This window comes from Aquarana catesbeiana, linkage group LG03, assembly GCF_042186555.1.
Source record: "Aquarana catesbeiana isolate 2022-GZ linkage group LG03, ASM4218655v1, whole genome shotgun sequence".
In the NCBI taxonomy this organism is placed as follows: domain Eukaryota; kingdom Metazoa; phylum Chordata; class Amphibia; order Anura; family Ranidae; genus Aquarana; species Aquarana catesbeiana.
Genome location: NC_133326.1, coordinates 691,425,501 through 691,448,841, shown reverse-complemented (window position 1 = coordinate 691,448,841; position 23,341 = coordinate 691,425,501). Strand labels below are relative to the sequence as shown.

At 43.4% G+C, this 23,341-nt stretch overlaps 1 protein-coding gene across 1 annotated transcript; it reads right to left on the bottom strand.

The window, feature by feature from the left end:
- Positions 1-77: 77 nt before the first annotated feature.
- On the bottom strand, positions 78-22,422 carry LOC141134180 (NXPE family member 3-like). The gene is made up of 6 exons (XM_073623764.1): positions 22,303-22,422; positions 16,784-17,281; positions 7,112-7,332; positions 6,606-6,679; positions 1,958-2,164; positions 78-689 (listed from the first exon to the last, which is right to left on the bottom strand). Exons 1-6 carry the CDS (start codon positions 22,420-22,422, stop codon positions 157-159), a joined length of 1,653 nt encoding a protein of 550 aa, XP_073479865.1. The 3' UTR covers positions 78-156.
- Between the last annotated feature and the right edge of the window lie 919 nt (positions 22,423-23,341).

The following is a 23,341-nucleotide window of genomic DNA, read 5'->3' as shown; positions in this document are numbered from 1 at the left end:
TTGCCTACATATGTAGTTATCTACTCAGTAGATTTGTCCATCTTCAACCAAAGCAGTTCATAACATTTTCTGTCCTCTATTTATAGCAGGTGTTACTTAGACTTGGACTTCCCACTGAATAATGTGCTCTAAATTATAGAAACATGCCACTGATTGTTAATGAGGACATATAAATGAAAGCATCAAGTCTATCTCATTTTTAATAATGACCTTTATAGGGTGGAGATTTTCAGGTTCACGGTGGCAAGAGGTCATCTGCCAAACATCAAGAACTGTAACCGGTAGCTTAGAGAACATTGCCCTCATCAAAGTGTCCAGCTGCACTGATAACCAGTCACTTCCATGGTCAAATCGGTAGCCAGTGTTGGCCGATTTGATGAGGATCTTTGTTTCGGGGCTGCGCTCTAACAGTCGAACTACTGCTTCCCGAATGTGATGTAACCTATGGATATACACTCCAACAGGGTAAGTAAGAAAGTGGCTCCAGCATGTTATCACGATGATCATCCCTTTCCGGTTTCCCAATCGATCCAACTCTGAAGCAATGTAGCGTAGTTCTTGAATTCCAGTACGTTCCATGCGTAAAGGTTTCTGGTGGGCTCTCCACTGGACCAAATAATTAAATTTTGCATCTGTGGCTAGAAGCGGACCTGGATTGTGAGTCACATGAAGATTGATCTCCTTCAGAGCTAAGATTGTGGAAAAATATATAGGTAAAATTAATAAGTGAATCAAAATTATGGTAATAGCTATGTAATGTAATAGGCAAACATTAATTTTTTTTGCTGTTTGTTGCCCTTGTAGGCAGGTGCAGTTAGCTGATTTTCCACTAGGTAGCTCTGTACCAGAATAGTATCTGGTTACAGCAGACATTGTCATTGGGTGCTAGACCCCTTTTAGGTAGAGTACTTCTGCAGTGATGTCAGGGGTGAGTCAACACCCATAGACAAAGAAAAAATGCTCCTGCGCACAAGTGGGTAGCCGAACAAGCAGTATATAGACACAGGCCTTGCTGCCCTCAAGGATGAGGGATCCTTGAGTCAACACCCATATATGTCAGGTAGGGAGGAGCACACACACTTGAAGCTAAACATTCCACACCTACAATATGTGGATGTAGCCAGCACGTGCAGGCCCTGGACAGGGCAGGAGGCCAGGAGGAGTGGAACTGCACACAGGAAGAGCTGGCTGTAGACTTTCTGCCCCTTATGGGGGTGGGGGCTAGGGTAGATTGCAAAAGGTCTTTCAGGCCAGGTCAAGAGTTCCTTGAGTGAGGCTGCTTACCTTGAGGGTGCCGGGAGAAGTGTACCTAAGGTACTCAATCTTGTGAGTACTAATGACCACGGGTGGAAGCAGAAACTGTTAGAGGGAAATGGCTGATAAAGGAGCTGCATATGCGTTCACCTGTGACTACTGCGGTCCGTTCGCTAAATGTGATTGGCTGTGTAATGTCAAGTGACTCTGGATTATATGTTGATGTGATGTAACTGTTATGGCATTTCCAGAATTCCATTAGTAAGGTGCAGCAAACTATGTTATGTGTGGACATTCCTTCCTTTGTGAATGTAAGGGTCAATGGCCAGGAATGTCGTTTGGAGGCAGGGGAGGACAGTGTTCTAGCAGGACAGGAGCATGGGTAGGGACATGCACTCTTGCCACCAATTCTAGCCAACCATGAAGCCCCTCTTACACCCTGTTTGGCAAATTTTTCACCACTTCCAACAAGGACAGGAAGTAAGGGTAAATCTTTCTAACAGGCACACAACTGAAATTAAAAGACATAGCTTACAGTGTAGGGAAAGGTTTGAACCAACATTAACTTTTTTTTTCCTCAATGTGTCCCCATTGGAGATTTGCTGTTATTTCCTTCCACAGTAAAATCATTGTCACTAGGACCAAAAGCAAAGGGAAATGGTACCTGATAGGGGTTCTACTTATTCCCTGTTATGTAACATACTTGGTATGAAATCCACAAGGTATTCCCACCACTGTCGCAGTGTAGAGTCTCCGAACATGTAGACCATCTTCCCAGCAAGGCAATTTGCTGCCATAGTATGATGATCAAACTGTTTATTGGAGCAGACCAGAGACTTCCAGACATCTTGGTAATAGAATCCTGAGGGGTTTGGATTCTTTAGCCCAGCGATACATGCAACATTTGTACCTAGAGAAAAATAATCAGAATCACCCTTCTCATGACGCCACTGACATCAGATATTTATTTTTTACTTATGAATGATTATTATCCTTAACCACTTCAATGACGGACACTTTCACCCCCTCCCTGCCCAGGCCAATTTTCTGATTTTAGCGCTGTCATACTTTGAATGCCAATTACTTGTTACTATCTATGTGGAAGGCTGAAAGGATCTGGACAGCCGCACACTGGGATAAATAGATTAAACTCTTCTTTGATTGGTGAAACAGGATCATAGGGTACATAAGACACCACTGGAGTGGTACAGTACAACATCTGATGCGTTTCACACTTACACAAAGTGCTTACTCATAGCTTACTTAGCTATGAGTAAGCACTTTGTGTAAGTGTGAAACGCATCAGCTGTTGTGCTGTACCACTCCAGTGGTGTCTTACGTAACCTATGATCCTGCTTCACCAATAAAAGAAGAATTTAATCTATTTATCCCGGTGTGCGGCTGTCCAGATCCTTTCAGCCTTCCACATCCATACTAGCAATTGCCAGCACCTGGGGCTCTCTCCTTTCTCCTGGAGGACGAGGAATTCTAGTTTGGATTGTCCCGAGTGGTGGTAACTATTTCTACGTGTTACTATCTAGTTACTATCTCATACCCTACACTGTATTAACCAGCTTCTCAATGTGCAACACATGAAACCTGCTAATTCTAATGAACTGTATATAATTTCAAAATACTTACCACCTTGGTCTAATAAGAGTGCCTCAATGGCTAATAGGGATGCTGTTATTGTACTGGGAGAGGGTGGGTGTATGGGGCTTAGACTGCAAGTCAGGAAAGTCAAAGCTTTAGAAGGTGAACATCAGTGCTGGGTTTTTACAATGGTAAAATGTTTTTTTTTTTTTTTTTCTTTGATTTTTTTTTTTTTAAGAGCAGTCACCAGTCCAGAGCATATTTACTTCACCTTGACAGCCAGGAGTGTTTTTAAACACCATGTCTATTAGTTACCATTTATAATTGGCGCTGGTAGGTCAGGTTTTATTTGTTAAAGAAGAAATTCATTCCAAAAAAAAAAAATGACATACTTGCTTGAATTTGGAAATCTCTCTTAAGCATTTGACTCAGCAATTATGTATAAAAAATAATGTTTTAATAATAATTTGGCACATGATTCAAACAGGTGTACTCTGGAGAGCCTGGGATCACCTGCCAGCCGCTTATAAAATAATGTAATGGGCTTTATTGGACTCTCAAAACAAGCAAACAAAAACAGCTTTCTTCAGCACAAATAAAACAAATAGTCCATTATACTGGTATTATCTTGGCATAATCAAAGAACATAACAGCTCACCACCAATACATCAGTCCCACACATGGGTTTAGGGTTTGGGTTCGAGTGTGCTTGGGTTACATGAAAAGGAGTCTCAGCCTCCACACTTGTTCACAGCTGTGAACTACTCAACACTACCTCATTGACATGTTCTAACCCCTTCCTGATGCTTTTCCATCCTCCCAGGCAGGTAGGTTAACCATTTTGAGACTCAAGTACCTGTAATCAATCAGAGTTTAGAAGCTCTTTCCCACCCAAAGTTTCTCTAATGCCCCGTACACACGAGCGGACTTTACGGCAGACTTGGTCCGGCGTACTGGATTTCGTCGGACAATTCGATCGTGTGTGGGCTCCAGCGGACTTTGTTTTCTCAAAAGTTGGACGGACTTAGATTTGAAACATGTTTTAAATCAATCCATCAAAATTGAGTCTGGTCGAAAAGTCCGCTCGTCTGTATGCTAGTTCGACGGACAAAAAGCCACGCTAGGGCAGCTATTGGCTACTGGCTATGAACTTCCTTGTTTTAGTCCGGTTGTACGTCATCACGTACGAATTCAATGGACTTTGGTGGATTGTGTGTAGGCAAGTCAGTTCATTCAGAAAGTTCATCGTAAAGTCCGTCGAAAAGTCCGCCGGGCAAAGCCTGCCGTAAAGTCCGCACGCGGCATAAGTCTCTGAATTTTAGGTCCCCAATTGAGAACTAATAATCTAGAGAGTACTAAAATCAGTCATCCCCTCTCCTACCAAACTATTATTATTAATATTATTATTACACAGGATTTCTATAGCGCCAACAGTTTGTGCAGCGCTTTACAATGTAGAGGGGGGACAGCACAATTACAGTACAGTTCAATACAGAAGGGACAGGAGAGCCCTGCTCATGGAGCTTACATTCTAAAGGGGGGGGGGGGGGGGGTGGTACAAAAGGTAATAGATGCAGGGAATGATTTGATGGGGGTGGCTCGGGTACAGTTCTTAGGTGGATGTGGGATAAGCTTCCCTGAACAAATGAGTTTTCAGGAATTTCCGGAAGGTGGACAGGGTAGGGGCTGACCGGACATACATGGGAAGGGAGTTCCAGTGGATGGGAGAGGTTCTAGAGAAGTCCTGGAGGCAAGCATGGGAGGAGGTAACAAGGGAGCTAGAGAGCAGGAGGTTTTGGGAGGAGCAGAGAGGATGATTTGGTCTCATCTGAAGATGAGGCTGGTGATGTACAGAACCTTGCAAAACTATTCACCCACCTTGGCATTGTTCGTGTTTGTTGCCTCACAACCTGGAATTAACATGGCTCGTTTGAGGATTTTTTTTTTTTTTTATTGGGAAGCAAACAACAAATAGAACAAAATAACAGAAAAAGTCAATGTGCATAACTATTCACCCCCCTAAAGTCAATACTTTGTAGAGCCACCTTTTGCTGCTATCACAGCTCCAAGTCGCTTTGGATAAGTCTCTATGGGCTTGCCACATCTTACCACTGGGATTTTTGCCCATTCCTCCTTGCAAAACTGCTCCAGCTGCTTGAAGTTTAATGGTTTGCGCTTGTGAACAGCAATCTTTAAGTCTGACCACAGATTTTCTATTGGATTGAGGTCTGGGCTTTGACTAGGCCATTCCAACACGTTTACATGTTTCCCCTTAAACCACTCAAGTGTTGCTTTAACAGTGTGTTTGGGGTCATTGTCCTGCTGGAAGGTGAACCTCCGTCCTAGCCTCAAATCACACACAGAGTGGTACAGGTTTTGCTCAAGAATATCCCTGTATTTAGCACCATCCATCTTTCCCCCAACTCTGACCAGTTTCCGAGTCCTGACTGCTGAAAAACATCCCCACAGCATGATGCTGCCACCACCATGTTTCACTGTGGAGATGGCGTTCTTTGGGTGATGCGATGTGTTGGGTTTGCACCAGATATAGCGTTTTCTTTGATGGCCAAAAAGTTCAAATTTAGTCTCATCAGACCAGAGCACCTTTTTCCATTTTAGGAGTCTCCCACATGCCTTTTCGCAAACTCAAAATGTGCCATTTTGTTTTTCTCTGAAAGTAATGGCTTTCTTCTGCCCACTCTGCCATAAAGCCCAAATCTATGGAGCGTACAGCTTATTGTCGTCCTATGTACAGATACTCCAGTCTCTGCTGTGGAACTCTGCGGCTCCTCCAGGGTTACCTTAGGTCTCTGTGCTCCTCTCTGATTAATGCCCTTCTTGCCCGGTCCGTGAGTTTTGGTGTGCGGCTGTCTCTTGTCAGGTTTGCTGTTGTGCCATGTTCTTTCCATTTGGTTATGATAGATTTGATGGTGCTCCTAGGGATCATCAAAGATTTGGATATTTTTTTATAACCCAACCCTGACTTGTACAACATTGTCCCTTACTTGTTTGGAGAGTTCCTTGGTCTTCATGGCAGTGTTTGGTTAGTGATGCCTCTTACTTAGGTGTTGCAGCCTCTGGGGCCTTTCAAAAAGATGTGTATATGTAATGACAGATCATGTGACACTTAGATTGTACACAGGTGGACATCATTTCACTAATTAAGTGACCTCTGAAGGTAATTGGTTGCACTAGAGCTTTTTATGGGCTTCATAACAAAGGGGGTGAATACATACGCACATGCCAATTATCAGTTTTTAATTTCTGAAAAATAGTTTTATGTATATATTGTTCTAGTTTTACTTCACCAACTTAGACTATTGTGTTCTGATCTATCACATACAATTCAGATTAAAAAAACATTGAACTAAAGGCTGTTAAGTAACAAAATAGGTAAAAAGCCAAGGGGGGTGAATACTTTTGCAAGGCACTGTAGCTGGGGACAATGTTGTGGATGGCCTTGTATGTTGTGGTTAGTATTTTGAATTTTATACGGTGGGGTAGGGGAAGCCAGTGAGGGGATTGGCAGAGAGGAGCAGCAGTCATAGATCGGTTAGTGAGGTGTATGAGTCTAGCAGCGGCATTCAATATAGACTGAATGGGATAGCCTGTGTAAAGGTAGGCCATTGAAGAGAGAGTTGCAATAGTCGAGGCGGGAAATAACCAAGGAGTGAATACATTGTTTTGTGGTGCCGTTAGTCAGGAAGGGGTGAATTCAATGAGAAACTTTTTTTTTTTTTTAACTTAAAAACACCTACCATTTGTGACATTCTTCAGAGGAAAGACGTTAAGTGACCCAATGTTTGATGGGATTTCTTGGTCAATCAGTGACCTGATAGGGCCAAAGAAAAAGAAGTGCTTAAAAGCTGAAATGCTAGTATTTATTTATCAAAAACAGGTACCCGTCCCCCCCCCTCCCCCCTGAAAGGTGCCGAATGAGGCACCAGAGGGGGGGGGGGGGGAGCAGATAAGCGGAGGTTACACTTTTGGGTGACACTCACTGCTCCCAGGCTGAATTGAATGAAAAAAAAAAATAGTTCAACCTAGAAAATGGTCAACATTGAATCAGAGTAGTGAGTCTGCAGGGGATGGTGTCAGAGATATTATTTTTATTTTCAAATGTATAACGCAAAAAAAAAAAAAAAAATGTAGCTGGAGTTGGGCTTTAACTAAAGCTTACAAGATGGTGGGCAAAAAACACTCATTGATTCAAGAACATTATTGCAGTACAAAGCGAAGATAGAAAGAACAAAAAATAAATTACATTGAGAAGAACGGTTTCTCTTCTTGGCTTTGGATTTTTCGGTTTCCTCCAGATGAGTGGTCCCGGTATGAGTCACAAGGGAGCTTTTTTGGTCGCTGACACACCCATTTTTCTTGATTCTGCCAATCATAATATTCACAGACGTCCCGCCCAGGTAGATCGAAATTGCACTCAACCACTTCACGAGTTCCGTTTTTCTCAAAGTAGCCTTTAAAGAACACCTGTAAGCCAAAACTAAACACATTCAGTGCTAACAAACTGTTAACCCCTTGCCACCCAAGCCATTCTCTCCTACTTGTAAAAATCATATTTTTTTTCCTAGAAAATTACTCAGAACCCCAAACATTATATATATATATATATATATATATATATATATATATACACACAAACTGGAGACGGAATTTATTCAGATCCCCTTAAATTTTTCACTCTTGTTATATTGCAGCCATTTGCTAAAATCATTTAAGTTCATTTTTTTCCTCATTAATGTACACACAGCACCCCATATTGACAGAAAAATACAGATTTATTAAAAAAGAAAAACTGAAATATTGAACGGTCCTAAGTATTCAGACCCTTTGCTGTGACACTTATATATTTAACTCAGGTGCTGTCCATTTCTTCTGATCATCCTTGAGATGGTTCTACACCTTCATTTGAGTCCAGCTGTGTTTGATTATACTGATTGGACTTGATTAGGAAAGCCACACACATGTCTATATAAGACTTTACAGCTCACAGTGCATGTCAGAGCAAATGAGAATCATGAGGTCAAAGGAACTGCCTGAAGAGCTCAGAGACAGAATTGTGGCAAGGCACAGATCTGGCCAAGGTTACAAAAAAATTTCTGCTGCAATTAAGGTTCCTAAGAGCACAGTGGCCTCCATAATCCTTAAATGGAAGACGTTTGGGATGACCAGAACCCTTCCTAGAGCTGGCCATCCGGCCAAACTGAGCTACTGGGGGAGAAGAGCCTTGGTGAGAGAAGTAAAGAACAACCCAAAGATCACTGTGGTTGAGCTCCAGAGATGCAGTTGGGAGATGGAAGAAAGTTGTAGAGAGTCAACCATCACTGCACCCCTCCACCAGTCGGGGCTTTGTGGCAAAGTGGCCCGACGGAAGCCTCTCCTCAGTGCAAGACACATGAAAGCCTGCATGGAGTTTGCTAAAAAACACCTGAAGGACTCCAAGATGGTGAGAAATAAGATTCTTTGGTCTGATGAGACCAAGATAGAACTTTTTGGCCTTAATTCTAAGCGGTATGTGTGGAGAAAACCAGGCACTGCTCATCACCTGTCCAATACAGTCCCAACAGTGAAGCATGGTGGTGGCAGCATCATGCTGTGGGGGTGTTTTTCAGCTGCAGGGACAGGACGACTGGTTGCAATCGAGGGAAAGATGAATGCAGCCAAGTACAGGGATATCCTGGACGAAAACATTCTCTAGAGTGCTCAGGACCTCAGACTGGGCCAAAGGTTTACCTTCCAACAAGACAATGACCCTAAGCACACAGCACAAATAACAAAGGAGTGGCTTCACAGCAACTCCATGCCTGTTCTTGAATGGCCCAGCCAGAGCCCTGGCTTAAACCCAATTGAGCATCTCTGGAGAGACCTAAAAATGGCTGTCCACCAATGTTTACCATCCAACCTGACAGAACTAGAGAGGATCTGCAAGGAGGAATGGCAGAGGATCCCCAAATCCAGGTTTGAAAAACTTGTTGCATCTTTCCCAAAAAGACTCATGGCTGTATTAGATCAAAAGGGTGCCTGTACTAAATACTGAGCAAAGGGTCTGAATACTTAGGACTATGTGATATTTCAGTTTTTCTTTTTTAATAACTCTATTAGCAGAGACCCTAGGGAATAAAATGGTAGTTGTTGCAATTTTTTATGTCACACAGTATTTGCGCAGCAATTTTTCAAACACGAAAAAGAAAAACTTTCATGAATTAAAAAAAAAAACCCACAATAGTTACCCCAATTTTTTTTGCATAACGTGAAAAATGATGTTACTCCAAGTAAATAGATAACATGGCAATTCTGACACTTCTCTCCTACATGTAAAAGTCTTTTTTTTTGTTTCCTAGAAAATTACTCAGAACCCCAAACATTATATATACTGTATATATATATATATATATATATATATATATATATATATATATATATATATATATATATATACCTGAGGAAAAAAAACACAATATTTACCCCAATTTTTTTGTATAACTTGAAAAATGGTGTTACTTAGTAAATAGATACCGAACATGGCGCTAAACTTCAGTACCTAAAAACCTCCATAGGCTACCCTTTAAAATGTTTTACAGGTTACATGTTTAGCGCAAGATGGACAAGAGAACAGCGCCCTCTAAATGAAGCATGTAAACAATTTTAATAGTAAACATTAGATGTAGATACATTCACAAGAGAGTAGTGATTTCAAGCATAAATCCCTGAAATCACTACTCTCTTGTGAGTGTATCTACATCTAATGTTTACTATTAAAATTGTTTACCTGCTGCACTTAGAGGGCGCTGTTCTCTTGTCCTTCTTACATTCCAGAGGTTTTTCCTTCCAAAACTTCTGAACTGGCGGCCTCCTGAGGACAGCATAAAAGCTATCCTTACACGGACTCAATTTTATGGACTAGTCTTATTGCCCCCCCCCCATTCTCACCCACCCCATACCCATTTATTTGTGCACCATATTACCCCACTGTCTACATGTTTAGCCCTACAGAGGTGGTCTAGTGCTAGAAATATTGCTCTCACTCTAACGATCGCGGCGATACCGCACATGTGTGGTTTGAATGCCGTTTACATATGTGTGCATGACCTACGTATGCATTTGCTTCTGTATGCGAGCATGAGGGACGCTTTATTTTATTTTTTTATTATTATTGTTTATTTATTTATTATTTTTTTTACATTAATTTTGCATTTTTTTATCTCTTTTATTCCTATTACAAGGAATGTAAACATCCCTTGTAATAAGAATAGGGCATGGCAGGTCCTCTTTACAGAGAGATCTGGGTTCTGTAAGTCCCCACATCTCACCTCTATGCTGGAATGCTTAAAATAAATAAAATAAAAAAATCCATCTCAGGCTTCCTAGCAAAAAAAAAAATGGCAGTGTTTACATCTCTGAGGGTCATAGAGATGGCTGTGATGGAGGGATGTCCCCCCCCCCCCTCCCGCCACCTGTAAAAGCAATTAAGCCACTATGATGGCTTTTACATTGCAGGGAATCACCTTAAAAAAAAGAGAGATATCTGAGTGATGCCTGTAGCTGAAGGCATCATCCAGATATGGCCACTTCAAGTCCCCAAAGTCATATGACGTCAACCCGGGGGAAGTGTTTAATGAGGATTTCCAGGAAGGATGGAATAATAACTATCTGACTGGTGTCGATCCTTGTAGCAAAATAAAATTATCTTCTTACCTTCTACAACTCCCAAAAGAAACAAAAGTGGGACTCCTATTCTGTTGTTGCACATACCGATCAGCCATAACTTCATAACCACCCACCTAATATTGGGTAGGTCTAACTTTTGCCTTAAAAACAGCCCTGACCCATTGAGGCATCGCCACCACTAGACCTCTGAAGGTATGCTGTGGTATCTGGCACCAAGCTAGCAATTCCTTTAAGTCCTGTAAGTTGCGAGGGGGGGGGGGGGGGCTCCACGATTCAGATTTGTTTTTTCAGCACTTGATGATGACCCAGAGATGCTTGATGGATTGAAATCTGGAGAATTTTGAGGCCAAATCAACATCTCAAATTTGTGGTGTTCCTCAAACCATTTTTAAATGCAAGGAGCATTATGCCACTGAAAAAGGCCACTGTCCTCAGGGAATACCATTTCCATGAAGAGGTGTACTTGGTCAGCAATGATGTTTCGGTAGGTGAAGTGAACTCTAAAAATGGCTGCGCAAACTATGCCTCTAAAATATGGAGCAAGCTAGCACTGGAAAAGTGATTCACACAAAAAAAAAAACTGCTTCCACACCGCCCACAGCACATTTTAGGCTGCATGAAACAACGTACCTGTATGTTGTTTCTGACTCGGGGTCTGGGGCTCGCGCGCTTTCTGCAGGCAACCCGCTCCCACTGTGATTGGATATAGTGGGGTCCCGATTGTTCCCTGTCTGAGTGGAAGAGAGAGAACTTGTCTTCCTGATAATCAGGAACACAGATCTCTCTCTTCCTCCAGTTAGGCCATCGGCCACACAGTTAAGCCTCGTACACACGATCAGATTTTCGTTGGGGAATTGTGTGATGACAGGCTGTTTGCCTAAAATCCGACCGTTAGTACGGTCCATCAGACAATTGTTGGCCAACTTTCTGCCAACAAATGTTGGATGGCAGGCTAGTAAATTTTCAGCGGACGACGGTCTGTTGTCAGATTTCCGTATCGTCTGTACACAAGTCCGTCACACAAAAGTCCAAAGTACAAACATGCATGCTCGTAATCAGTGCTCACCAAACATGACATTAGCAGAAGGTGCCCAAAGGGTGGCGCTCAAAAGCTGAAATTCCATATAGTACATCACTACTAGGGATGAGCCGAACACCCCCCGTTCGGTTCGCACCAGAACATGCGAACAGGCAAAAAATTTGTTTGAACACGCGAATACCATTAAAGTCTATGGGACACGAACATGAATAATCAAAAGTGCTAATTTGAAAGGCTTATATGCAAGTTATTGTCATAAAAAGTGTTTGGGGGTCTGGGTCCTGCCCCAGGGGACATGGATCAATGCAAAAAAAAGTTTTAAAAACGGACGTTTTTTCGGGAGCAGTGATTTTAATAATGCTTAAAGTGAAACAATAAAAGTGTAATATCCCTTTAAATTTCGTACCTGGGGGGTGTTTATAGTATGCCTGTAAAGGGGCGCATGTTTCCCGTGTTTAGAACAGTCTGACAGCAAAATGACATTTCAAAGGAAAAAAAGTCATTTAAAACTACTCGCGGTTATTAATGCATTGCCGGTCCGACAATACACATAGAAGTTCATTGATAAAAACGGCATGGGAATTCCCCACAGGGGAACCCTGAACTGAAATTAAAAAAAAATGGCGTGGGGGGACCCCCTAAATTCCATACCAGGCCCATCAGGTCTGGTATGGATATTAAGGGGAACCCCGGCCAAAATTTAAAAAAAAAAATGACGTGGGGGGGGGGTCCCCCTAAATTCCATACCAGGCCCTTCAAGTCTGGTATGGATATTAAGGGGAACCCCAGCCAAAATTTTTTTTAAAAAATGACGTGGGGGGTCCCCCTAAATTCCATTCCAGGCCCTTCAGGTCTGGTATGGATATTAAGGGGAACCCCGTGCCAAAATTTTAAAAAAAAACGGCGTGGGGTCCCCCCAAAAATCCATACCAGACCCTTATCCGAGCACGCAACCTGGGAGCCGCAGGAAAAGAGGGGGGACGAGAGAGCGCCCCCCCTCCTGAACTGTACCAGGCCACATGCCCTCAACATTGGGAGGGTGCTTTGGGGTAGCCCCCCAAAACACCTTGTCCCCATGTTGATGAGGACAAGGGCCTCATCCCCACAACGAAGAAGATGAAGAGAAGAGCGGGAGCCTTCCTCCATGCCATGGATGCGGAGCGGCCTGAGGAGAAGAAGGTGCCCCGGAGGAGATGCTGGATGAGAACACCGGAGGAAGAACCAGAAGAACCAGAAGAAGAAGAAGATGAAGGAAGATAGAAGAAAGAGGAAAGAAGAAGCATTTAAATAAAGCAATTGTCAAAAACTGTCTCTTGTCATTTTTAACATTTTTGACAGTTTTTTAGTGAAATGGTAGGGGTACAAGTACCCCCCTTACCATTTCACACAGGGGGGAGGGCCGGGATGTGGGGGTCCCCTTGTTAAAGGGGGCTTCCAGATCCCCATAAGCCCCCCGCCCGCAGACCCCCACAACCACCAGCCAGGGTTGTGGGGATGAGGCCCTTGTCCTCATCAACATGGGGACAAGGTGTTTTGGGGGGCTACCCCAAAGCACCCTCCCAATGTTGAGGGCATGTGGCCTGGTACGGTTCAGGGGGGGCGCTCTCTAATCCCCCCTCTTTTCCTGCGGCCTGCCAGGTTGCGTGCTCGGATAAGGGTCTGGTATGGATTTTTGGGGGGACCCCACGCCGTTTTTTTTTTACATTTTGGCGCGGGGTTCCTCTTAATATCCATATCAGACCTGAAGGGCCTGGTATGGAATTTAGGGGGACCCCCACGTCATTTTTTTTTTATATTTTGGCCGGGGTTCCCCTTAATATCCATACCAGACCTGAAGGGCCTGGTATGGAATTTAGGGGGACCCCCACGTCATTTTTTCAATTTTGGTTCGGGGTTCCCCTGTGGGGAATTCCCATGCCGTTTTTATCAATGAACTTCTATGTGTATTGTCGGACCGGCAATGCATTAATAGCCGCTAGTAGTTTTAAATTACTTTTTTTCCTTTGAAATGTCATTTTGCTGTCAGACTGTTCTAAACACAGGAAACATGCGCCCCTTTACAGGCATACTATAGATACCCCCCAGCTACGAAATTTAAAGGGATATTACACTTTTATTGTTTCACTTTAAGCATTATTAAAATCACTGCTCCTGAAAAAACGTCCGTTTTTAAAACTTTTTTTTGCATTGATACATGTCCCCTGGGGCAGGACCCAGGTCCCCAAACACTTTTTATGACAATACCATGCATATAAGCCTTTAAAATTAGCACTTTTGATTTCTACCATAGACTTTTAAAGGGTGTTCCGTGGCATTCGAATTTGCCGCGAACACCCCAAATTGTTCGCTGTTCGGCAAAACACACGCACCCGGCCATCCACAAGATGTAAAAGAAAATGTGATTCATCAAACCAGGCCACCTTCTTCCATTGCTCCGTGGTCCAGTTCTGATGCTCATATGCCCATTGTAGGTGCTCTTGACTGTGGACACGGGTCAGCATGGGCACCCTGATCAGTCTATGGCTGTGCAGCCCCATACACACCAAACTGTGATGCTTTGTGTAGTCTGAGACCTTTCTATCAGAACCACCATTAACGTCTTGAACCATGTGAGCTCCAGTAGCTCTTCTGTTGGATTGGACTACATGGACCAGCCTTCATTTACCATCAATGAGCTTTGGCCACCTAACCCTCCTGCCAGTTTTCCTTCCTTGGACCACTTTTGATCAGTTCTGACCACTGCAGACCGGGAACAAGAGCTGCAGTTTTGGAGTTACTCTGACCCAATCGTCTAGATATTACAATTTAACCCTTGTCAAAGTCCCTCAAATCCTTACGCTTGCCCATTTTTTCAGGTCCCAACACAACTTCAGGGACAACAAGTTCATTTGCTACCCAACATGTCCCAACAACTTTCATATGCCATTGCCACAAGATAATCAATGTTATTCACTTTACCTGTCAGTGATCCTATTGTTATGGCTGATCAGTGTTTATCTCTTAAGCCGGTTATAGATAGATTAAATCTTGGCTGGTTCAGCAGGGACTGGCCAAGATCTATCTGTGGGCAGCCTGGTTGATCCCAAGTTGATCCATCAATCTACTTGGGTAAAACCAGCCTGTCTGATTTTTTAGCAAAAATGATTGTATTCTACCAGCAGAACATAATAGCGCTGCAGGAGGATTTCCCCAAGCAACACTGATTGTGTTGATGGGGGAATCAAGCAATTTTTTTTTTTCCTGCAACCAATGATTTTAGGAAAAATGAATCATCTATGGCTTGCTTTAGTATTAGAGAACTGCAAATTAAATGATTATTCAACAATGCTATTGTTCACCAGCAGATGGAGCTTTATACATATTTTGTGGAGCTATATATGGTATATTTGTAATTGTAGATCTAATGCCCCGTACACACGGTCGGACATTGATCGGACATTCCGACAACAAAATCCTAGTTTTTTTTCTGATGGATGTTGGCTCAAACTTGTCTTGCATACACACGGTCACACAAAGTTGTCGGAAAATCCGATCATTCTAAACGCGATGACGTAAAACACGTACGTCGGGACTATAAACGGGGCAGTGGCCAATAGCTTTCATCCCTTTATTTATTCTGAGCATGCGTGGCACTTTGTCGGTCGGATTTGTGTACACACGATCGGAATTTCCGACAATGGATTTTGTTGTCGGAAAATTTTATATCCTGCTCTCAAACTTTGTGGGTCGGAAAATCCGATGGAAAATGTGTGATGGAGCCTACACACGGTCGGAATTTCCGACAACAAGGTCCTATCACACATTTTCCGTCAGAAAATCCGACCGTGTGTATGGGGCATAAGTCTGCAGAGTATACCAGGACGCTAACAATAAACGTTCCTTATTTGTTTAATTTTGATCTGTTGGATTTCCACTGGAAAGTGTTATTACTTTTTGATGAGTGCAAAATGAAAACAAATACCCTTTGAGCCTTCCAGGAATCCATTTGGCTTACAGGTCCATTCTGCACTGTTGTCCCACACAGGGTTACCAGCCCTTGTCATTTCTTTCTGTGGACTACAGGAACCCCCTAGGTATGAGGAGAGGGGGAGAAATTCTGTAGTCCAATAACACTTTCTGTCGGGCAGACTGACAACTCTTCTCCTCCACAGATACAATACAGTGAGTATATATATATATATATATATATATATGTATATATATATATATTTATATATACATACAGAGAGAGAGAGAGAGAGAGATAAACTTGTACAATGTCTTGAAAAAGTATTCATACCCCTTGACATTTTCCACATTTTGTCATGTTACAACCACAAACGTAAATGTATTTTATTGGGATATTATGTGATAGACCAACAAAAAGTGGCACATAATTGTGAAGTGGAAGGAAGATGATAAATGGTTTTCAATTTTTTTTACAAATAAATATGTGCAAATAAATAAGTGTGGTGTACATTTGTATTCAGCCCCCCTGAGTCAATACTTTGTAGAACCCCCTTTCACTGCAATTACAGCTGCAAGTCTTTTTGGGGATGTCTCTACCAGCTTTGCACATCTAGAGAGGGACATTTTTGCCCATTTTTCTTTGCAAAATAGCTCAAGCTCTGTCAGATTGGATGGAGAGCGTCTGTGAACAGCAATTTTCAGGTCTTGCCACAGTCAATTGGATTTAGGTCTGGACTTTGACTGGGCCATTCTAACACATGAATATGCTTTGATCGAAACTATTCCATTGTAGCTCTGGCTGTATGTTTAGGGTTGTCCTGCTGGAAGGTGAACCTCCACCCCATGTCCAAGACTTTTGCAGGAAAAGATATAATAAAATATTTACAAAAATGTGAGGGGTGTACTCACTTTTTTTGAGATACTGTATCTCTCTCCTCCATTCACAGAGAAAGAAAACACAGGGGCAGGCTTCACAGTGACTGATCTCTGTAAAAGCCAATCAGATGCTATTGCAGTGATCAGGTGACCTAGAATAGTGAGTTCTGGGTCCCGATCGTTAGTACGGGGCTCGGGGCCCCCACTGATACCCCAGTCTCTGTGCTGGGAGTGCGCCATGTGGGGCGCTCCCAGCACAAAGAGAGATATGCAAATATGCGTCCCCATGGAAAAAAGCCCAGTCCAGTGGGGCTGCATAATTCCGTACAGTCAACATGAAGGAGTTAATCAACCATGTTGCTTTTACATTTATCTGATGAATTGTATTACCTTGTCTGGTCGAGTATCCCTCTGCTGATGTAAAATCGCAATAAGTTCACTGGAATGCATGAGTTTAACAGAGATTTTAGTTTCTCCAGACCACTGAAAAATAAACCTTGCTGTATAGGAACCATTATTATGATCTGTAACGGAGCCACTCACTCCGGCTTTCAGACTCAAAGAGTGAAGCTTCACATGAAAATAATCCCCACCATAGTTCTTTGTCCGACCCTTGTGGTCCTTAGCAATAATTAGAACCTCCAATGATTCACCAATCACATAAGTAGCCCGAGGATTGATGATAAAATATTGAGAAGTCTTTGGATGGGTGGAAAATTCCAGTGATATGTTGAGTGGAGCCAGGGGCCATTCAATCATCTTCAGAAGATTGGTGAGTTCTTCACTTTGAGGGCTGGTCACTGGAAATGTTGGTGTAGATATAGTTTCCAATGCAGCAGGATGACTGCCCACTATGAAAGAGTCTCTCCATAAAATCCTGAAAACAAACTGGAAAGAAATATTGATAAAATAGTTAATAATACTTGATGCAAATTGTCCAAAAACTAAAAGTACAGGTTTACTGGATAGTCATTTAATGATATGTATATCATATTGATTTGGCTAACATAAAGCCCAACTCCCCCGACCCCACACACACAGTGTAGGTTTTGGATATGTATATTTTTTACTACATTCCTTTTTTCAGAAATCCTCAAGGTAGTCATGTGATATGCTAGGTCTTCTTCTCCTCTCTGACCTGCTGAGGTCCTCTGTTGATGTAGAGAACAGCACTGAAGTGATGACGATCAGCACTTCACTTTGTTTAAATAACTTTAACTTAAGGTGTCATCACATACAGTACATTTATTCATAGTATGTTTTCTGAGTTAAATGTAAGCTGTGTTTCATTGAACGTGGAAAATGTAGGACATCTTGTGATGGAGTAAAAGTAATGTCGAGGGCAGCAATGGATTAGAGGTGAGTATTGCAGTATGTGCTGCTTTTTTATTTTGAACCCTGGCTTTGGGCCCAATTTATTAAATAAAAAATTGCCCATAGTTGGGCTTTAAAGAAGAGGTCAACTACCCCTTCCTATACCCCTTTTGGGTATGGCAACCAAATGATGGGGGTATGGGACTGTATGACTGGATCATTTAAAAATGTTGTTTAGATTATATCAAAAATAGAGATGAGCTTAGTATTCAGTCTGACCACAAGTTCGAACTGTGGCAATTCAAACAAATGCCCCAAACGTCATGTATAATAGCAGTATTATGGGATGCAGGCACTGCTGATTCCTTAACAACCAGTGACATCACTATCCCCATTCACTTACATGACTGGGAATCCTCGGTCGTGTAACCAAAGGAATGGGGATAGTTTAATATAAAAAAGGCATTGTCAGGGTACAGTCTGCATCAGAGGTGCTCGAAGACCTTGCACTGACACTAACACAAACAGATGTGCGCACGGATGCGCGCCAGAACATGCATGGGTACTGGAGCACAGTTACACATGTCCCCAGCTTAGTTTGGCACCAAACAGCCTATATAAGGAAGCCAGTCAGTATCTGCAGTTGCTGGTTGATCTTTGGTTCCTCCTGTGCGTTGTTCCTGGGATTCCCTTCTTGTGATTCCTTTGTTGTTGTGATTTCCTGTTATTGACTTGGCTACTCCTGAACCTGTTTCCTGCCTGCCTCTTGACCTCGGCTTGATTAATGGATCTTCTCTTCCTGCTCTCCTGTGTACAGGGGCGGACTGACAGCTCATGGGGCCCCCGGGCATTAGGAGATTATGGTCCCCCGGGCAATAGGAGAAGATTATGGGGCCCCTGGGCAATAGTAGATTATGGGGCCACACAGTATACACACACACATACAGTATACACACACAGACACACAGTATACACACACAGTATACACATACACACACTGAAAAGGTACTGGAGAGGCGGGGCAGCTATAATCTTGGGATTTTTTAAAAAAACTCCGATTTTTACATACTGTCCCTGGTTTTATTGAGGCTGGCAACCCTGATGGGGCCCCTTAGTGGCATTGGGCCCTCGGGCAGTGCCCGAGTGCCCGAATGGTCAGTCCGCCCCTGCCTGTGTATAACCCTGCTAGCCACCTAACCATGTTTTCTCTGAATCCCACCTGGCACTTCTCTTCTTCTCTCCTGTCTCTGTGTTACCAAAGACCTGCGACGTGCTACATCTCACGGGCGCCATCTGTCTACAGACTCCGTTCCAGTGCATCAGCTGTACTCCTGGGTTCCTAGTCAGAACTTCCCTGCAGGCATCCCAGCAGGCAACCTGTGCTACTTTTGGCCTGACTCCTCCTGTTCCACATTCAAGGGAGTCTGGAACTTAGCTGGAAGGGAGGCCCTCTCTCAATTGGCCCCCAGCACCAGGTACGTGATAGGCATGGTGTTCCCCCTTTTTCATATCAGGCCTTTTTAGTCTGGCGTGGATTTTAAGGAGGTACTGCATGCAAAAAAACAAAAAAAATAATTAGTGAGGTCCCACGGGAAATCAAAACCAGACCCTTTGGTACTGATATGGATTTTAAAGGGGACCTCACATAAAAAAATCTAAGGGGTCCCCCCAGCAATCTATACTCTTAATCTGAGCATGCAATTAGGATGAATGTGAAAGCTCTGAACCATACCAGGCCACATGCCCTCAACATAGTGGGGTACATTGCCAGGGGGGAACCCTGGCCAGTGGTTGTGGTGGGGGTCTGCAGGTGGGGGGGGCTATCGGAATTTGGAACCCCCTTTAACAATAAGGGGGCACCCAGATACCACCTCCTCATGTGAATGAGTAAAAGTTGTAACTTAGAAATAAAGATTTCCAGATGTTTGACAAGTTTAAAAAAAAATAGAAATCCCACAAACATGTCCCTCATTGTAAATTCTTTATCAATCATGTTATCTAGCAACGTAGATGCACGTCAATTGCAAGGCCTGACGATGACCGACCCACTGAAAGAAGAAAAGAAAGACTACCATGGAGACATGACCCACGAGTTCACATGTCACCCACTGAATGAGAAGTCTGGTGGATGACAGCTGTTATATACAAAGGAGTGGGGTCTTCCAGGTGATGCCATTGATCATATATAGTGCTGCCTTTGGAGACACATACTGATGCAAAATATATTTTTTTTATAAATTACCATCTGGCAGGGAGTGGATCTTTTTTATGGCGTAAAGGGCAACATGAAAAACCTGTAAATAACATGCTGGGGGGGGGGGTTCCTAAACCTGCAGACAAAGTGGCACACATTTGGATGTAATTAAACTGGTGCTGTAGGGGATGGCACTAGCTGTAAGGAAGATGGCTGCCGCTTAGCCATGCTCTGTGGGCGCTGACTCCAGTGGAGACAACAGCAGAGACATAAGGCATCAGAGAAAACTTCTGCCTTATCCCCGAGCCCCACACACCCGATGGGCATACCACGGGGAAGTGTAAAACTTAAGAAGGGCCGAGGAAGCTGATTGACTTCTTCCCTTCGGCTGGCACCTCCTAGACCCAAGATGGCATCGGCAGCTCTCTGGCATCAGTGTGCAGCTCGCTGGGAGGAGACAGAGGGGGATGCAGCCATGCCAGCGTGACCCAGCAGGGCTCAGAAAGGTCTTCTAACAACACCATCCCCTTCTTTAGTCCACCAAAAGCCAGGCTGAAGCAATCCCATGGTCCCCAAGGAGCAGGTGAGTACATGGAGAAGGATTGTAATTCTAGAGAGGACACTAGAGAATTGGTGGAGGTTTTGGAGGAATTCCCTACTCAAAGACAGCCTATTATTGATACTACTTAAAATTATATGCTAATATCGCTAAGGGGCTCATTACATACAGATATGGTCTCCTTCAAGTGAAAGCGGAAGTCTCTGAGCTGAGGCACTGCGTGGATCATATAGAGAACAAGATGGGGAGTATGCCAGTGCGTATAATGAACTGGTCGATGCTCATAATGAGAATGATGAGGAAATAGCTGCACTTAAAGCTAAATTAACAGATCTTAAAGATCGATCTCGCAAAAACAATGTAAAGTTCAGAGGCGCATTGGAAACTGACATTTACCTGATAATGTGTCTCGAGATGTCAATGCCAAAATTCATTTTTACCATGTAAAAGATGATCTCATGCAGTTTGCATCTTCAGTGCCCATCTCCAATGTATAAGATCTTTCACAGCACACCATCATGGCATGCAAGAAATTACAGTCAGTTGGAAAACTTCTGCGTAACCACCATATAGTATACAGATGGGGCTTCCCAGCAAAGCTACTTATCACGAAAGAAAATAATTCCTGCACAGTATCTTCAGTGGAAGAGGGCCTCCATTTAGCTAAAAAGTGGGGTCTCCTACCACTCGCAGGAACCGTGTACCTTTAAACGCTCCCCGAATTGCATGGATTCTGAATGAGAAAGGGTTTTAGGATGAGCCAACTATGACCTACTCTTTGCGCACCTCTCTCCCTTTGTGTGGCAATCTCACTTCAGAAAGCTAAATTGCTCTCCACGGGAAGTCTTAGTCCTTACGGATGAATTTCCCTATACTGTTGAGTGTGGCACATGCTCCCTAGCGAGTTTTTTATGACTGTTTTTTCTTTATTCTCATGTTTTGTGTTTTTCTCCTTCTATTTAAATACACTAGCATGCCTCCAGAGCTCTTTTGATGCTTCTATGGACACAAAATGAATACTCAAGACAACACCTTTCCTCTTTCTTGAACAGACTTTGTGGAAAGTGCTTATCACTGTTCTTCAGGTACTGTTTGATAACTTGGCTAACCTCCCTGGCCCTTTGTATAGGTTCCTGCTATATTTAGCAGTTTCTTCCACTTACAATGGGACCTAAAGTTATTTCTCTGAATTCCTATGGGCTAAACAGTCTCTATAAATGTAGGGCCATTTAGATGGAAGCCAAAAGACTGAAGGGAGATGTTATATGTATCCAGAAGACCCAGTTTTGAATGAGAAAGCCCCTAAATGTTCTCATAAGGAGTACCCGCACATGGTTATGGCCCACAACTCTGAGAAAAAAAAGAGTTTCTTTTTCTTGTTCCTAGCCTCACTTTTGTGTCCCCTCCTACCCTTCGCCTGCTCCTCTCCTATTCTAACCCGCCTTCTTCCTCCCCCCTCTCTCCCACCCCACTAACAGTCCTAGTTGCTGGCGAGGCCCGACGGCCCGACCCCGCCCTACTCGACATGTCTCTGAAGTTTGTGTCCTGGAATGTGAAGGGCCTTAATGCCCCAGAGAAGCGAACCAGCTGCCTCACGGACCTTTGGAGGCAAAGACCTCAGGTAGTATTTTTGCAAGAGACCCATTTTCGGGCGGATAGTATTCCAAAACTCTACAGTAAGCATTTCCCAATAGTGTACCACAGTGCTTCACCCTCCTCTAAGTCTAAAGGGACGAGTATCCTCCTGGCCAAAACTTTGCCATGGCAGCTGGGGGACCTCCATGCTGATCCCGAAGGTAGATACCTTTTTGTCAAGGGTACCCTTCAGTCGCAGACATATACCTTCGCAAATCTGTATTTGCCGAACGTGGACCAGCTTCCGGTGCTTGAAGCATGTTTAGACGCCCTGGCGTCCTTCACAGAGGGAACTTTAGTGTTGGGGGGAGACCTTAACTTCACCATGGATCCTCAAAAAGACACATCGACGGGCTCTTCAGCCCTGTCTTCAAGATCCTGGAACCGAGTCAGGGAACTGTTGCATTCCCATAGATTGGTTGACATATGGCGGATTCTCCATCCGCAAGAGAGGGACTTCACCTTTTTCTCGGCAGCTCATAACTCATACTCCAGGATCGATCTCTTCCTGGTCTCCCACGCTACAATCCCATTTGTCTCAGGTGCACAGATTGGGCATATTGCACTCTCAGACCATGCACCGATCTCTTTGACTTTAAATTCGCAACGTCCGCCTCCCAAATCGGCCACATGGCGACTAAACGAAGCCCTGATCCAAGATCCTGAGGTTAGAGCAGACATTGTACGAGAATTGGGTCTTTTCTTCGAGAGTAACAAACAATCAGTCCCTAATCCACTGACTATTTGGTCAACACATAAATGCTATATAAGAGGAATATTCATTAAACATGGACACAGACTCAAAGTGGCCAAGGAAAAAACGTTATCCGAATTACTCGCAAAACTCCATGACTGTGAAAAAACGTCATAAAAATCACCCAGATAGGGCCACAGAGGCAGAGGTAACCAACCTTAGGGAGCAAATCAGAGAACACTCCCTATTCCATGCTAAAAATAGCCTCTTGAAGGCACGCAGAACCTTTTATGAGTTCGGAGACAAGTGCAGCAGAACACTAGCAAATGCCATACGGACCCAATGTAAAAGATCCTACATCCCTGCCTTATCTTCCACCACAGGAACTAAAATTCATGACTCTGCAGAAATGGCAGAGTCCTTCAGGGTGTTCTATAAAGCACTTTACAACCTACATTCCCACCCTTCGGAGGAACGGAACCAGAATAAGCTAGAAGCCATAGAGACCTACCTTGCGGCTGCAGATCTGCCTTCTCTCAACGAGGGAGAGGT

Bases quoted from the DNA above. Each gene is read 5' to 3' on its own strand.
- LOC141134180 (XM_073623764.1), bottom strand. From the start codon at position 22,422: ATGGTGAAGTTAAGGTCTCCCCCCAACACTAAAGTTCCCTCTGTGAAG. The intron at 17,282-22,302 runs GTATATGTCTGC...ATTTCTTTCCAG, and splicing joins GCAAATACAGATTTGCGAAG to TTTGTTTTCAGGATTTTATG. The intron at 2,165-6,605 runs GTAGGTGTTTTT...ATTTTTCTCTAG, and splicing joins TCTGAAGAATGTCACAAATG to GTACAAATGTTGCATGTATC.